At 39.3% G+C, this 16,332-nt stretch overlaps 1 protein-coding gene across 1 annotated transcript in view; it reads left to right on the forward strand.

Annotated features, from left to right (window-relative positions):
• si:ch211-129c21.1 (uncharacterized protein LOC563087 homolog) overlaps positions 1–16,332 on the forward strand; it is an 87,755-nt gene that overhangs the window by 68,813 nt on the left and 2,610 nt on the right. The window contains exons 6-12 of the mRNA XM_037698201.1: positions 10,848–10,947; positions 11,205–11,318; positions 11,418–11,569; positions 11,669–11,841; positions 14,757–14,913; positions 14,997–15,219; positions 15,369–15,484. Coding sequence (XP_037554129.1) covers positions 10,848–10,947; positions 11,205–11,318; positions 11,418–11,569; positions 11,669–11,841; positions 14,757–14,913; positions 14,997–15,219; positions 15,369–15,484 — 1,035 coding nt within the window. The remainder of the gene's footprint in view (positions 1–10,847; positions 10,948–11,204; positions 11,319–11,417; positions 11,570–11,668; positions 11,842–14,756; positions 14,914–14,996; positions 15,220–15,368; positions 15,485–16,332) is intronic.

Here is a 16,332-nt window from a genome sequence, read left to right on the forward strand (position 1 = left end):
CTCGTTGATTCCAGTTCAGTTTTAGGTTAATGACTCCTTCTGCGGTCATTACCTGTGAACTATTGGGAACTAATGGAAAGCGGAAAGCTTTTTTAATTAGTTCTAGACCAACGTGTTTGTGAACCAAGGTTTCGTAGAAAGCTCGGTTAATTGCTGATTTATCTGTCCACAGAGACAGTACAGCATCGTTGGTGTGGGACCCTTGGATCTCTACACCCTTAACTACCAGTGGTAGGTAGTGTTTGGTGGACTCTGGCTGTTCCAGCTCACAGAGGAGGCTGTCTTGTTGAGTCAGAGTTTGGACCTCTTGGGTTTCTTTGGTTTCACATGGTGTTAGAGGAGTACTCACCGGGCTCGTGTCCTCGGCTGAGGAGTCCTTTGTGCCTTCCGCGGTACCTGCTGTTGGGCAGTCTGTGTCACACTCCGGAGGCGTTTCTATTGGCAGTGGTTTTCTCACTGTTGTCCACATTGTTTGATCACCATAATCTATAATCGCGTTAAAGCGATTTATAAAATCCTGGCCAACCAAAAATGGGAATGAGTCAACATGGGTCACGTGTACCGGGTGGTACAGTGTCATATTGCCAATCTGCATGTGAACCATTGCTATAGCTGTCAGGGTTGTTTTCGTTTCTGAGAGACCCTGCATTTCTATAGCACAATCAGATAGAGGTATTATCCTGTTTTTCTCGGCTGCGGCTGTCCTCAGCTCCTCGAACAGTTTAGCTGACATAATAGTTATGTCTGCCCCACCGTCCAAGAGTGCTTCGTGTGTGAGGACACCTTCGAGTGTTACTGACAGGTACGCCTTTTTGGCGGCCCCCTTTCTGATAAAGTTACACAGAAACCTTTTGGGTTTTTTCTGACGCTTCTTCACGCGTTCAGATTTATCTGTGTAATCTTGGTTTGTCTGAACCGTCAGCACAGCTGTAGCTGTTTCTGCGTGTTCAGCTTGCGATGACTGGTCATCGTTTGTGTGTGTGATTACCCCCCTTTCATCCGATGAGGGGTTGTTTGAGGCAACAACAACAGCGTCTTGGTGTGTTTCACCGACATCTGTAGTGTTGTCATTCGCGTCCAGAGATGGTGTAGTGAGTACCTCACTGCATAGTGCTTTTGGTCGGCTTCCCTTGTCAGTGTGTTTCAAATCTTCTAACATTTCACGTAATTTTTCTGTCTCTTCCGAGTTCAGAGGTGGAGGGCCTTTTTTCTGGGATTTTTGTGATTTTTTCGCCTCTGGACGTTTCGTCCGAGGTGGGGGGCGGCTAGGTACGTCTTTTTGGGGTTCCTCTCGGTTCCCATTTTTTTGCGTCCTCCGCTGGTCCCATTTACGATAATCACGTTCGTCCTCTGCAGGAGGAGCCTTTTTATCCCAGCGTGCACCTTCATGATGCGGTTTGTTAGTCTGAAAATACTGCCTTTTTTCTCCCTTTTTAGGAGGGGGTGGCGATGCACGCCTTCCTTCTAATTCTAGGGAGTGGGGTTTAACCTTTACACCAGGAAACACTTCTATGGGCGTCTTGGCATGACAACGTGCCTCAAACACGTTCACAGCGCACTGTTTAATCTCACTGATGGATTTTTCTCTGTAGTTTGCCATCATTTGCACTGACGTTTGAATGTCAGGATGGAGATTTTTGCTGAAAACAAATTTAAAACCTTCTTCTTCCTCCATTCCGGTTTCATTTCTGTTACCAAAATAAGCTTGGAAGATTCTTTTGTAATAAACTTTTGGATGTTCATTCTTGCCCTGCGTGACCTTGTCTGCGGCTGGATACCCAGTAGGTCCTGCGCAGGCGTCGTACTCTTTGATCAGAGCTTCACACAGAAGTTTGTAATCCTTTCTCGTTGCATCTGGCAGACGCTCGATGAAGGTAAACACATCTCTTTCCGAAGTGAGTCGTATCAGACTGATTTTATCTTCTACCGTAGCGTTTGGATAAGCTCTCAATCTGAAATCCAGATCTCTGAGGTACGCTTTCGTTCCAGCGGAGCCCAACGGTTCAGGGATGAAACGTTGTACATATTTTGAGAGTTTTAACAGAACATCCATTGAAAGAGGAAGTTGCCATGCACTCTGTTGCATGTTTGGTGGAGGAGGCCTGTTTATGTCTGTTCCTACCACTTTATGTGAGGGTGGATTAAGAGCAGGAAGTGCAACAACGTCTTTCTGAGGTGTTTGTGGGTGACCTGGACTCTGTCCACGGTCTTCTCTGAGTTCCAGACAAACTCGCCCCACGTCAGAAATCTTGTTTGTTGCTGCTCTTAGATTTTCTTCACATGTTTTTAAGCGTTCCTGTGATGTGTGATAATCACTTTCTAAACGCATCATTAGCTGTTGCAATATGTGTTTATCCATTCTGAGTTCTTCCAGCTTTTTGTTAAGCACATTTATTTTGCTATTCAGCGAATCAATTTCTGCATTTGCATTTTGCTGTAATTGAAACATCTGTTCAGAATGTTTTTTTGTGAGGATTTCGTGTTCACCTTTAAATTGAAGGAAGTGTTCTTCAATTCTCTGAACCACCTCTTTTTCGCTGTATAACCTTAATGCAAGGTAATCAGCTTTCTCAACAACCGTATAGAATGATTCTTTCAACAAAATTGCAATTTTAGCCAGCTTTTCATAACTTGACTTTATGATTTCTGTAGAGGTCACACTTTCTGCAACCCCCTTCAGATTGTCCAATAACTCTTTTGGGTTCATGCGCTCTGTCTGAGTCATATATGGATGTAGGGACGGTGCCAGTAGTGCGAACGCATTCTCCAGGCAGTCCGCCACTCCTTTTGGGTCAAAATCTTTTTCTAACACACCTGTCATGTTTTCACTGTGTAGCAATTTATCTGTTTGAACAGTTGCAAGCTTTAGATATTTTACAGGTAAATATTTGTATTCAAGTCAATGAGTTTTCACACTTATTTTAGCTTTGGGTTTACACAGAAGTACTGTTATAAGTCACTTATTCAAATGTGGGTACCTTTCTCAGGTTTTACCCCAATTCATGAATATTTAAGTAAATGCCCTTTTTGCAGTGTTACTTTTTGTGCTTATTTTCCACAGATACTAGAGTACCAAGCTGTTTTTAGTGTATTTACTCTAAAACATTGAATTTTTTATAAACCTGCAAATTTTCCTTTAGTCTCACAGCAATATTAGTTTAAAACGTTTTTTAAACCGTTCTGTTCCAGAAATTTGCTATTTTAAAAAGTTACTCATCAACCCAGGTGGGTGAAAAGAGAAAAGAAATTGATGATGAGGAATAATCAGTCTTTCTTCAGAAAAACTGTACTCCTTTCTCCTGCCAATAAGTGGAGTTGTTAAAGTATGTAAGGCCCCCAAATGATGTCATCATTTGTTGGTTTTGGAGAGGTGTCTTCTTCTTCGTCGCTTGCCATTTTTCTTCTATTTAAAGTTTAAACAGGAGAATTTTAATGTTTTAGGTTTTTCAAAATAAATAAAATCAGCAAAGTCGTCTTTGTCTGATGTATTTACTTTTATTTAGTGATTTATTAATTAAACGTGCACTATCCTTTTAGCAAATGAGTAAACTTTTTCCAACTTTGTGAAAATCTGTAACTGTTTCTATTTTAAAAAGTTAATGTTTATTTTTGTACCTTATTTTTAAAGGATTTAACAGTGAAATAAACTTTTTGGTGAATGCTCGTTTGCATAAGTACCTTATAACTTTTAAAATGCAAGATAACAGTAATTTTCAGCTTTAAGGAACGTTTATTGACTCGAAAATGCTTTTAGAAAGATTAAAACGTTTTTAATTTCACTATTTAGACCTAATAAGCGAGTGAAACCTGTCTTCTCAAGGTTCGCCAGAAGATGTCAGCCTTACCTTACTAATTTTAACTCAGACACTATTTGTGTTATCCACTAGGGGAGCTATAACTTCCTGTGGCGTTCGGTTGACATCCTGTTGTTAGCCGCTTAGCTTAAAGTTAGCTTCGGCTAAACTCGGTCAAAATCAACATTTCTGAACGGATTTTTTACACAAAAGTGGCACAATTTCAACAAACACGACTTTTTAGCCTGAACATGAGTTTTTGGAACAATATTTCTGGTTCATTTAGTGATTTTAGGCGTAGTTAAGGCCCCGGTCGTTAGCTTGTTAGCTTAAAATTAGCATCGCTAGCGTTGTTTAAAACATCGTTTTTTGGCGAATTTTAAACTCTAACGTGGCAGAATTTCAGCGAGCAGGCTTCGAAGCACTTAACAGTGTGTCAACAATCACTTTAGGGGAGCTTTTTAGCTTTAAAAAGCAGATTTTATTTCCCTATGAAAACGAATTTCATTTCCGGGTCACGTGACTGAAATCACCAAATGGCAACGCAGCGCAGGCTTGAGGGGAAGTGACGTAGCCACGTCAGTCAAACCTCAACCAATCAAAGCGCTCCACAACAGCGAATTCAACCAATCACGAAGCGTATTCTCCAACTAGCAAGTTAGATTAGCGTAAAATGGTTCGTCACTTTTTCGTCTTTTAAACCATCAAAATGCACTTTTTCTGTTAAGATTTGTAACGAATAAACCCCCTGAGCTGCACAGAGAACGGCGCTCCGTGACAAAACGTCTTTCTAGCTATTTAACAACTCGTTCGAACCCGTTTCAGAACCGAGCCGGTCCAAAGAACCGAAGCGGACCAGAACAGCGAATTCAACACAGTTTAAACAGAATAAAGCGTTTCCACAGCTCAAAGCCAGCTTATGTTACACATACAGACGTACAATTCAGCTTTCACAAGACTTAATGACACAATTTCAGCTCTTAAAACATTGCCAGCCCAACGCTTATACATGCAGCGTTTGAAAGGTGCAGCTCCAAGCGCGCAGCTCAGCCGCTGCGTAAACTTTCACAGCTCATCAGCTGTTATTCTTTCAAAATACATGCCAACACGTAAATCAATCTTACACGAATTAACAGTCATTCATGAAATTCGTACGGGCCACCAGTTTGTAGTGAGACGCGTGAGGTACGTGTCACTTGTTGTATGACAAATATATGAATTATATATGCATACAATATTCACGAGTTCTTCATTTTTCTGACTGTAAATGTCGTGCATTGAATTTAAAGGAATGCGAACGAGAGACGTTATTTATCTTTGACCCATCAAATGAATGGAATCATTTATTTTCAAAATCAAAGTTTAACATCAAACATTTACATTAATTTGGCAAAATATGAAAATAATAACAGACAGTTTCACAGAAAATGAACTTCAAATCACTCGGCGGTGATTTGAGGACTTTGCTTCAGACATTTCTAAAAATATCTGTACTGATTTATGAGAGAGAAGAGTTTAAGATTAAATTGAGATTTATCTTACAGAGGAAATGTGTGAGGGAATTTAATCTGTTTGACCAGAAGTTGCACGCTCCGTCAGATCTCCAGCCTGTCCACGGTACACTTTAGTCGAAGAAGAGGCCGTTACCTGGTTGATGATAGATCAGCTCAGTAAGAATCCTTTTCAACTGATATCAGCGTCTCCGTTGAAAACAGCTAAAATCCTCGAAGAGTCGTGCGTGGTTAGTTCAAAACAGAATTATAATCCCAAAACCTCTGGATTCTTCATTGCTCTGAAACTTTCAGAACCGGCTGCACTCTCAATCTGCTCATTCTGTTGGACTATCGGACCTGTTGTCAGCTCTCAATCCAACATCTCTCAGAACTCTCAATCTCTTGGAATTCTGGAATTCTCGAATTCTTCTCTTCTCTAAACTATGAACTGAGAAGTTGCCACATTTTATTTGGGTCGACTTCCTGTTCAATTTAGAGCTTTCTGATTCGTGGAAGGACCAGAAAGAGGAGTGGATTTGTGACGTAAGATGTTATCATAAGTCAAGGATTGTTTACAACATACAGAAAAGATTATTGCAGCAACAGCAGACTTCGTGGAGTCTCACACTTTGTAATCTTTTCAAATAGTAAAACATGACATTTTCCTCGGTAAACATTTTAGTTGACCGAAAACCAACCTTTAACATACTTACGACAGCTTGCTCATTTCAGACAGAAAATCAAGAAAGGCATATTCAGGTGATTTCTTCTCTGAATGAGGAACAAAAATCATTACTTACTGTTTATGTAAAATAAAAATTAGTAGTTCTTTTCAACCTGTAAAGCATTGAGTGAACTAACACAATTTGATTATCAAAACATTTGTAAGACAGTAATGATTATAGAGGATTGTCTTTTCTGCTTGATTAATTCAAGAAAGAAAGTTCATCAGATGGTTCAGACTTATTCAGATCAATGAAAATAACAGTCTCTGTCCATCTGGTATATTTGAGGTCATCTGGTTCACTACAAAAGAATTGTGTGCAAAATAATTGTACAAAGAGAAATGTTGTTGACCAACCATGGATGACGAAAGGGTTGAGAAATGCTTGTAAAAAAAAGAATTATTTGTATACATGTTTCTTGAAATTGAGAACACAAGAGGCTGAAGAGAAGAAGTGTAAAAATAAATTAGTAGGGATTATAAGGAAACACAAGAAGGAATATTGTAGTGATTTATTAAATAAAAGTAATGGTGATATGAAAGCTACATGGCGAGTAATAAATAGTGTTCTGAAAAGTCATAAAGCAAAAACAGGTATTTCACAATATTTTTTGAAGGATGACGATGAAATCCATGATGAAAATGAAATTGTAAATGGATTTAATCATTATTTTGTGAACATTGGATCAAGCCTTGCAGCTAAAATACCAAAAGTGGACAATAATGTGAACCATTCAGTTATAGGTTGTGACAACAGTATTTTTCTTAATGGAACTGACAAAGAAGAAATAATGAATGTTGTAAAAAATCTTACAGATAAGAGATCAAAAGACTGGGTGGACATGGATATGATGTTTGTAAAGGACATAATGAGTTATGTTATCGAGCCGTTTACATATATTTGTAATTTATCATTTTCAAAAGGAATATTTCCAGACAATATGAAAGTAGCAAAGGTAGTTCCTCTCTTTAAAAATGGTGATAAATGTGTGTTCAATAATTATAGACCAATATCCTTATTACCACAGTTCTCAAAAATTCTAGAAAAAATATTTTTGACCAGATTAGATAAATTTATTACTAAACAAAACATTCTAAGTAGCAGTCAGTATGGGTTTAGAGCAAAAAACTCTACATCAATGGCTCTCATGGAAATAATAGAACAAATAACTACTGCTGTCGATCAAAAACAGTATTGTGTTAGTATTTTTGTTGATTTAAAAAAAGCATTCGATACTATTGACCACACTATTCTCCTTGAAAAATTAAATAAATATGGTATAAGAGGACCAGCATTACACTGGGTGTCTAGCTATTTAAAAGATAGGAAACAGTTTGTACAAATAAATGGTGTAAGATCTGACCTGTGCAATATCACGTGTGGAGTTCCTCAAGGCTCTGTACTTGGACCAAAGTTATTTATTTTATATGTGAATGACTTAGTGAATGTATCAGGACTCCTCAAATGTGTCCTTTTTGCAGATGACACCACATTTTTTTTGGGGGGGGGGGGGGGTAAAGATGTAAAACGGATATTGGAATTGATGAAGACAAAGTTTGATAAAATACAAACTTGGTTTAAACTTCATAAATTATCATTAAATTTAGATAAAACTAAATACATGATATTTAGTAACAAAAAGAGAACTGTTGTTGATCCATTTAAAATTGAGGGTGTTGAGATTTGTAGAGTTAATGAGATGAAATTTTTGGGTGTAATCATTGTTGAACAGCTAACATGGAAAAATCACATAAATTCTGTAAGAACAAAAATATCTAAATCTATTGCAGTACTATACAAAGTCAGGGAATTATTAAATGATAAAGCTCTGTACGTGTTGTATAACACAATCATTGTTCCACATTTAATCTATTGCATTGATGTTTGGGGGAAAGCATGTAAAACATTTACAAAGTCTATTTTTATTTTACAGAAAAGAGCTGTAAGAATTATCACCAGAAAGCATCAAGCACATTATTTTATCAACTGAAGTTATTGAAGTTCCATGATTTGGTAGATTACAGTATTTTATCAGTTATGTATAGGGCTCAAAATAACACATTACCGTTAAATATCCAAAGAAATTTTGTTAAAAGACAAAGTTGTTATAATCTTAAGGAGATAGAGATATTTGTCAAACCACAATTCAGAACTAGTCTGAAGGGAAGGTCTACCTCAATCCAAGGAGTTGGATTGTGGAATGTTCTAGAGAGTGATGTGAAAAATGCCAAGTCAATGTGTACATTTAAGAAAAAGATCAAAGCTGAATTGTTAAAAAATATATATGAAGTGGCTTAGTGTGTGTTTTTTGTATTAGAGTTAGAAAAATTAGAGTTAATTAAAGTTATTCATTTTGTTCTGTTACTTGAAAATTATTATGATTGAACTAATTGTTTGAAAAAAGGGGCAGATATAATAAGATTTTTTTTTCTTTCTGCTGCCTTTCATTTTAAATCTTTTGTATTTTTTTTTATATTGTTATGGAATTGTTTTGTACTTTTTTAAATGAATAAACTTTATACCATACCATACCATTCACTTGAAAGAAGAGGAATGAAAGTCAGCCGTAGTAAGACAGAGTACATGTGTGTGAATGAGAGGGAGGCTGGTGGAACAGTGAGGCTACAAGGAGCAGAAGTCACAAAGGTGCAGGACTTCAAGTACTCTGGGTCCACTGTCCAGGAAAATGGGGAGTGTGGCAAAGAAGTGAAAAAGAGAGTCCAGGCAGGATGGAGTGGATGGGGAAAAGTTACAGGAGTGATTTGTGACAAAAGGTTTTCAACAAAGGTCAAAAGAAAAGTTTATAAGACAGTTGTGAGACCAGCTATGTTGTATGGTCAGGAGACAGTGGCACTGACCAAAAAAACAGGAGAAAGAACTGGAAGTGACAGAAATGAAGATGTTGAGGTTCTCCTTAGGAGTGACAAGGCTGGATAAGATTAGGAATAAGATCATCAGAGGTACAGCACAGGTTGAACAACTGGGAGCTAAAGTTAGAGCAGCCAGACTGAGATGGTTTGGACTAGGGGTGCACCGATTGCAGTTTTCTGGCTGATCACAGATTTCTAAAATGTCTGACCTGCCGATTCCGATTTTGTCCGATACCGAATTTGTTTTATAAGCGACACTGTCAGGTGTTATAAGGTCACAATGCACCTTCAATTTTCCAATCTTATTTTATTGAAAAACATACCCCTGAACAATATCCCAGAAACAATGCAAACTTGTTTTAACTACCCATGAGGCAGTGCTCTGAAATATAAATGAAGTTCAGACAATTGTTGTTAAAACTATAAAAAATGGGTAAAATTGGTTTCTCATGTAAGTATCGGCCGGCCGATTTATCAGTGCACCCCTAGTTTGGACATGTCCAGAGAAAGGACAGTGGGTAGAAGGATGTTAGAAATGCAGCTGCCTGGAAAAAACCAAAGAGGAGACATATGGATGCAGTTAGAGAGGACATGGAGGTAGTTGGAGTGAAGACAGAGGACAGAGTGAGATGGAGGAGGAAAAGGGCACTACTGAAGAAGGAACAGCCAAAAGAAGATGTGTAAAAAATTAAATGAAACTAGTGAAGTAATGCAAATTGCCTACCACCTTGCATGCTAAGGTTTTTAAATAAAGATCTTGCATAATCTCTTAGTGCTCAAAGTATGTGTTAGGGATGACTTCCATCAACTACTACTACAAATTGTAGCTCAATATTTGTAAAACTTGTACAGGTTATAGAAGTGTTTGTTTGCTAAGAATGATTATCTGTTGTGGTCATCTTGAATCACACCGACTAAAACTAAATCAGTTGTAGCTGATGAGAAGGACAAACTTTGATTAATACTCATCTTTTGCATTCAGTTCACAATAATCAGTGGCTAAATGTCACAACGAGACACGGGTTTCCCTCTTTTTATACATCGAGCACAACATCTGACTTATGGTGTCTTTTCTTTGTTACAGTAACTAATAAAAATGTAAACATTAAAGCCAACCTAACACTAAACAGAACAACCAACAGGGACAACCCATCTAAACACATAAGCTGAAAAAGTCCACCCATTTCTGTCCCAAGATTACCCAGAAGGCTAAGCGGCACACACAGTCCCTTGTACAAAATGTAATTTCAGTAAGCCAAACTAAAATTTAACAATCCACAAAATTTTCAATTTCTGTAAAATTTAATCATGTAATGAAACCAAAATAAAGCTGTAATATAGAAAATTATCAACACTAATCTAAATGGGATATTTTTCCTCAATTTTTAGAGCACCTACAGTTCCAGTGTGGATTTTCAAATTTACAGTTTGCGTCACAAACGTTCACGTAGTCGAAACAAGTGGAAACCTGAAGGCGTGCTGCTGCGTGTTTTGGTCCCACCTCCTCTACGTCAACATTGATTGGTTAATGTTCCTGTCGTGCATTAAACGAACTCATCCTGCAGAGCCGCTGACTGAGCTGTACCGTCTCTCCTGACAATAAAGTCCTAACCAGTGAGAGCTTCAAGCAGGTTTCTGCCTGGAGACACAGATTCAAAAGAATCTGATTGGATTACAATATTTTCATGAAGGAAAAAGTTTCTTGCTCAGTGGACTTTACATAAAATAAGAGAAATTAGAAAATAAGAGCCTTGAGGACCCCGATGGTCGAACACTGATATTTCATAGTGTATTTGGATTAAAAACTGGTTTAGGCTCATTAAATTAATTTGATATACTTCTTTTACATTTTTTGAGTTTCACTCATTGAGTTTAGACTTTTCAACACTGCTTCTGAATAAAACAACCCAGTTTTACCATTTTTGCTCTCATTTTGGTGTCCTGTGCTGTGATTGTTTCCTCCAGACGTTTGTTAACGGGCAGCTGACGCTGAAGGGAAGGCAGGAGGAGGGAAAAGGGAAGTGTCCTTTTGATCCCTTTCAGAGATACTCCTCCCTCATGGTTGGTGAGTGTCTGTGTTGCTGCCAAAGGGAAGAAAGCTCAAAGCTCACAAAAAGTCCTGGATGTTCAAACAGAGCTGAGAGAGGAAGGATCTGTGTGAACATTTCATTTGGCACAAGATTTATTCCCTAATATTACAGACCAAGTGCTGCCTGCTCTGCCATGTCCTGAATACTGATTTATCAACTTTAAAGTCAGTAGGCTGAAATTTATTGTATCAACTTGATAAGAATAAAATATTTCTCTTTTGTTCCTGCTCAGCAGGAAATGACCTGTACTCTGCTACATCTATCAACTTCTTGGGCTCAGAGCCTGTGATTCTGCGCAGCTCAAACTTGGCTCTGCGCACGGAGTTCAAAAACTCCTGGCTCAGTGGTGAGTTCCTCGTCTGCAACATAATCAGTACATGAAAATCAACGTTTATTCATTTTTCCTGTGCTTTACTGGGATTTCTTTTCTAATGTGGGGTTTAAGAGCCATACTTCGTCTACATGGACTTTGTGGGTGAGAGTGTGGACAGTGCCGACGGGGACGATGACAAGATTTACTTCTTCTTCAGCGAGAACGCCATGGAGTACGACTTCTACAGCAAAGTAGTGGTGTCACGGGTGGCTCGTGTCTGCAAGGTGAAGACGGAAACATTCAAAACACCGCTTGACTTGTCTAACGCAGGTCTGGTGTTGCTGAAGCGAGCGTGCATCTCAGTGCGTCCTGTCTGTCTGTAGGGAGATATGGGCGGCCAACGTACGCTGCAGAGGAAATGGACGTCGTTCCTGAAAGCTCGTCTGGATTGTTCCTTCCCTGAACCCAGCCTGCCCCCCATTGTTCAAGATGTCTTCTTGCTGAAACACAAAGACTGGAGGAAGAGTATCTTCTACACCATCTTCACACCTCAGTCGTAAGTGTTTACCATCACATTCTGTACCGGTACTTCTGGCTTGAGCGTGGCTGTAGAGTTTACACAGTTTACAGCACAACCCCCATTTTGTTTGGTAAAGTGTAAATACTGAATACAATGATTTGCAAATGTCATAAACCCATATTTTACTCTCAGTGGATTATAAACATATCACGCTTACAATAAAAAAATCAAAAATTTTTAGGTAAAAATGTAGGTAATACAGTAGTCCCTCGCTACTTCGCGGTTCGTTTATCGTGGACTCGCTCTATCGTGGTTTTTCAAAATAAGACAAGACACTAGACATAATGACTGATTGATGCATTAGTGCATGAAATTTTTATTTAAAATACATTATTTTAAAGTATTTAGCACCTGCTGCATCTTTGTGCAACCCACACTGCAGGATAAACTTCTTGCTGCAGCTGATCAGCTGATCTCCGTGCAGAATGTGCAAAGTGGGCGGGGTCAAGTCAAGTCAGATTTATTTATAGAGCACATTTAAAACAGAAACTGTTACCAAAGTGCTTAACAAAAATATCACAACATCAAATAAAAAGTGGCGAGATATATTTACAGCACATGGAATAAAAATATAAAACCGAAAACATAATTAGAAACAATGAAATACTAAATCAGATCACGTTGTGTCAAAAGTCAAGGAAATAATAACAAAGTCAAGAGGGCTTGCAGGTGGCTGACAGCAGCAGAGGCAGGGAGCTGAAATCATGACATTCTGTGCTCTTTTAGAGCGTTTAGAGTTTAAAAACATTGTTTAGAATATTGAAGAGTGTGGGGAGGGTTTAAATCACCTTAGTATATATTTAAGTACTAAAATAAACAACTACTTACTACTTGTACTATTATTCCTACTTCGCGGTTTTTCACTTTTCATAGGTCTACACGTATCCCCCGCGATAAACGAGGGACTACTGTAGTAGACTTAATGGCAGCAACACAGAAGTGGGGACTGGGAATGTTTACCACTGTGAAGCATCCCCTCTTCTTTTAACAACAGTCTGTAAACAACGAGGAACTGAGGAGACCAGCTGCTGACGTTCTTGGAATTGAACGTTGTCTTATGCTTGTCTGATGTAGGATTTTCACTGTTCAGCAGTCCTGGGTCTTTGCAGGACTTTTTGTTTCACGATGCATCGACATGTTCAGTTGGTCAGAGGTCTGGACTGCAGACAGGCCAGCTCAGTGTTTGGACTCCTCTAAAAATCCATGCTGTTTAATGGATGCTGTATGTGGTTTAGCATTGTCTTGCTGATTTATTCAAGGCCTTCCTTTTAGTAAACATCTTCTGGATGGGTGTATATGTTGTTCTTAAACCTGTATATACTTATCTACATTAATGGTGCTTTTCCAGTTGTGTAAGATGACCATATCAGAGGCACTAATGCACACCCACACCATCAGTGAGGCAGGCTTTTGAACAGTGGGCTGATGACAGGCCGGATGGTTCCCGTTCTCATTAGTATGTACAGTATATAGCAGCCAGGGTCCAAAAGGAATTTCACATTTTGATCTGTCTGACCACAGAGCTGTTTTTTTCACGTTGCCTCAGTTCATTTTAAAAGAGTTTTGGCAAAGAGAAGACTGCAGGGTTTTCTGGTGGTGATCACATGTGGCTTTTTCTTTGCAGGATAGAGCTTTAATCAGCATTTGTGGGTGACGGGGTGAACTGTGTTTATAGATGATCTTTGTCATTGTTCCTGAGCCCATGCTGTGATGTCCAGAACAAAATCAGACTCGTTTGTAATTCAGTGCCACCTGAGGGCCTGAAGGTCACGACCTGCCAGTGTTGACTTTCAGCCTTTTCCTTTGAGCTCAGAGATTTCTAAAGATTCTTAACTCTGTTGATAATGTTATGAACTGTAAATGATGGGATATTGAAAGTTTTCCCAATTTTTCATGAATGAAACTTATTTCATTTGGAAATTTCAGTGGGTTAATAACATCAAAGTTCATGTTTAACCTGGTGGTGGATGGGTTAAATGCAGAGACTAATTTCGCCATTGTATGGAAACATACAGTGCTGACATTGTGATGACATTATTATTATTATTAATCCAGGTAAAAAAAAAATCTAACAAAGTTCAGTCAGGTCATCTGGACGGTTTCTTTTTTTTTTTTTTTCTTTTCTTGAGACGTTTTGTCCTTCATCCAAAGGACTTCATCAGTCCGAGGAGACACAACAAGCCCAGTCCCACAAGCAGCACACCCACATAGTGGACCAACCAGTTTGCTGGTGATAAGAAGGTTTCTGGGGCCCGCCCTCTCCCCCCGTCGACTCCTCTGAGGCAGCCATAGCCAAAGTGATTCAAAACATCAAAGTTTATGCTCACTAATCCAGGTAAAGAATCAAACAAAGGACTGATGAAGTCCTTTGGATGAAGGACAAAACGTCTAAAAAAAAATGTCCAGATGACCTGACTGAAATTTGTTGGATTTTCTACCTGGATTATTGAGCATGAACAGAGGAGTCGACAGGGGAGAGGGTGAGCCCCAGAAACCTTCTTATCACCAGCAAACTGGTTGGTCCACTAGTGTGGGTGTGTTGCTTGTGGGACTGGGCTTGTTGTGTCTCCTCGAACTGATGAAGTCCTTTGGATGAAGGACAAAACGTCTCAACAACAACAACAAAAAAACCATCCAGATGACCTGACTGAACTTTGTGGAATGGGTCAATAAGTTTGCAAATCATTACATTCTGTTTTTGTTGACACGATGTCCCAAGTTTGTCAGAACTGGGGTTGTAAATTTTTTTTTGCTTGCTCGACTCAATGTAAATGGACTGTACTTATATATCACTTTTCTATCTTCTGAAGACACTCAAAGCGCTTTACACTACAATCTGTGCATTTACCCATTCATACAGCTCTACTAGATCTCTGTTGTTTGTGTTCCAGGGGTATGTCCCAGATGTCTGCAGTCTGTGCCTACACCGTGTCTTCTATTCGAGATGTTTTTAATGAGGGCAAGTTTAAGACCCCTGCTGCTGTGGAGACATCCCATGTCAAGTGGGTGATGTACACCGGGGAGGTGCCAGTGCCCAGGCCCGGAGCGGTGCGTCTAAAGCGAAGCTCAGAAAGTTACACAAACACACACAAAGATGTTTTAAAGTCTAACCTGCAGTGTGTTCTTTCCAGTGCATCAACAATGTGGCGCGTGAACTGGGGATGAATCGCTCTCTGGAACTTCCAGACAAGACCCTGCAGTTCATCAGAGACCGTCCCCTGATGGACGAGGCTGTCCGTCCACTGACGGGGGCGCCACTGCTGCTCAAGAAGGGAGCTTTGTTCACTCGGATCGTCGTGGACCGCATGTCAGCTCTTGACGGAGAGAAATATAACGTTATGTTCATTGGAACAGGTGCACTGGATCTGAAACACACTAAACTGTTGACTGAACAGTTTGGCATCATTTTTGATTTTCATTAGCTGAATGATTAAGACTCACATTTGTGCACAGTTGTTGCTGTGTGCTTATTTTTCGCTCTTCCTGTTTTGTCTCCGGAACAGAAAATGGGTTTGTTCAAAAGGCTGTTAACTTTGATGGAGAGATGTTCATCATTGAGGAGATTCAAGTGCACGAGAACCAAAACCCCATACTGACCCTGCGCCTCTCATCCAGCAAGGTAAAAACAAGTCCAAACCTCTTGGGGAGTTCTGTCAAGGGCCTTGCTCAAGGTCCTAGGTGGAGCAAATGAGGGTGGAGGTAGGTATGGGTGCTTTATCTTTTTCATCAAAATGTTTTGTTGTTCTGGGGATTCAAACCTGCAACCTCCCAATCACAGGCTCGCCTTCTTTAACCTCTGCACCACCAGTCCCCCTTTTATAGTAACAAATTTAATACTTGTTAATGAATTCACAGCTATTAGTCCATAAAACATTAGTAAAAAAGATCACGTTTAAAAAAAATGGTGTTAGAAATGCAGAGTATTTCATTAGTGCCCTTGAGCAAAAAAATATGGTGGTGGTGGTACGGAACAGCAATTTTAGTACAGTAGTCCTTCGCTACTTCGCGGTTCGTTTTTTGCTAACTCGCTCTATCGCTGTTTTTCAAAATAAGATTGGACATGACACACAATTGGCTGACTGATGGATGAGCTGCACGATCGGCATGACATTTTTATTTAAAATAAATTATTTTAAATTATATAACACCTGCTGCACCTTTGTGCAGCCCACACTGCAGGATAAACTTCCTGCTGCAGCTGATCAGCTGTTCTTGTGCAGAGCGGAGAAGTGGGCGTGGCCAAGAACAATACTTGCAGGTGGTTGAGAGCAGCAGAGGCACAGAGGGAAATCATGATTTCTGTGCTTTTTTAGTACGTTTCGAGTTTAGAAACATAGTTAGGACATTGCAAGAGTGTGGGGAAGGGTTTAAAACACCTTTACACACACACACACACACACACACACACACACACACACACACACATATATATATATATATATATATATATATATATATATATATATA

The sequence above is a fragment of the Nematolebias whitei genome, chromosome 3 (genome assembly GCF_014905685.2).
Source record: "Nematolebias whitei isolate Nwh7 chromosome 3, NemWhi1, whole genome shotgun sequence".
NCBI lineage: Eukaryota > Metazoa > Chordata > Actinopteri > Cyprinodontiformes > Rivulidae > Nematolebias > Nematolebias whitei.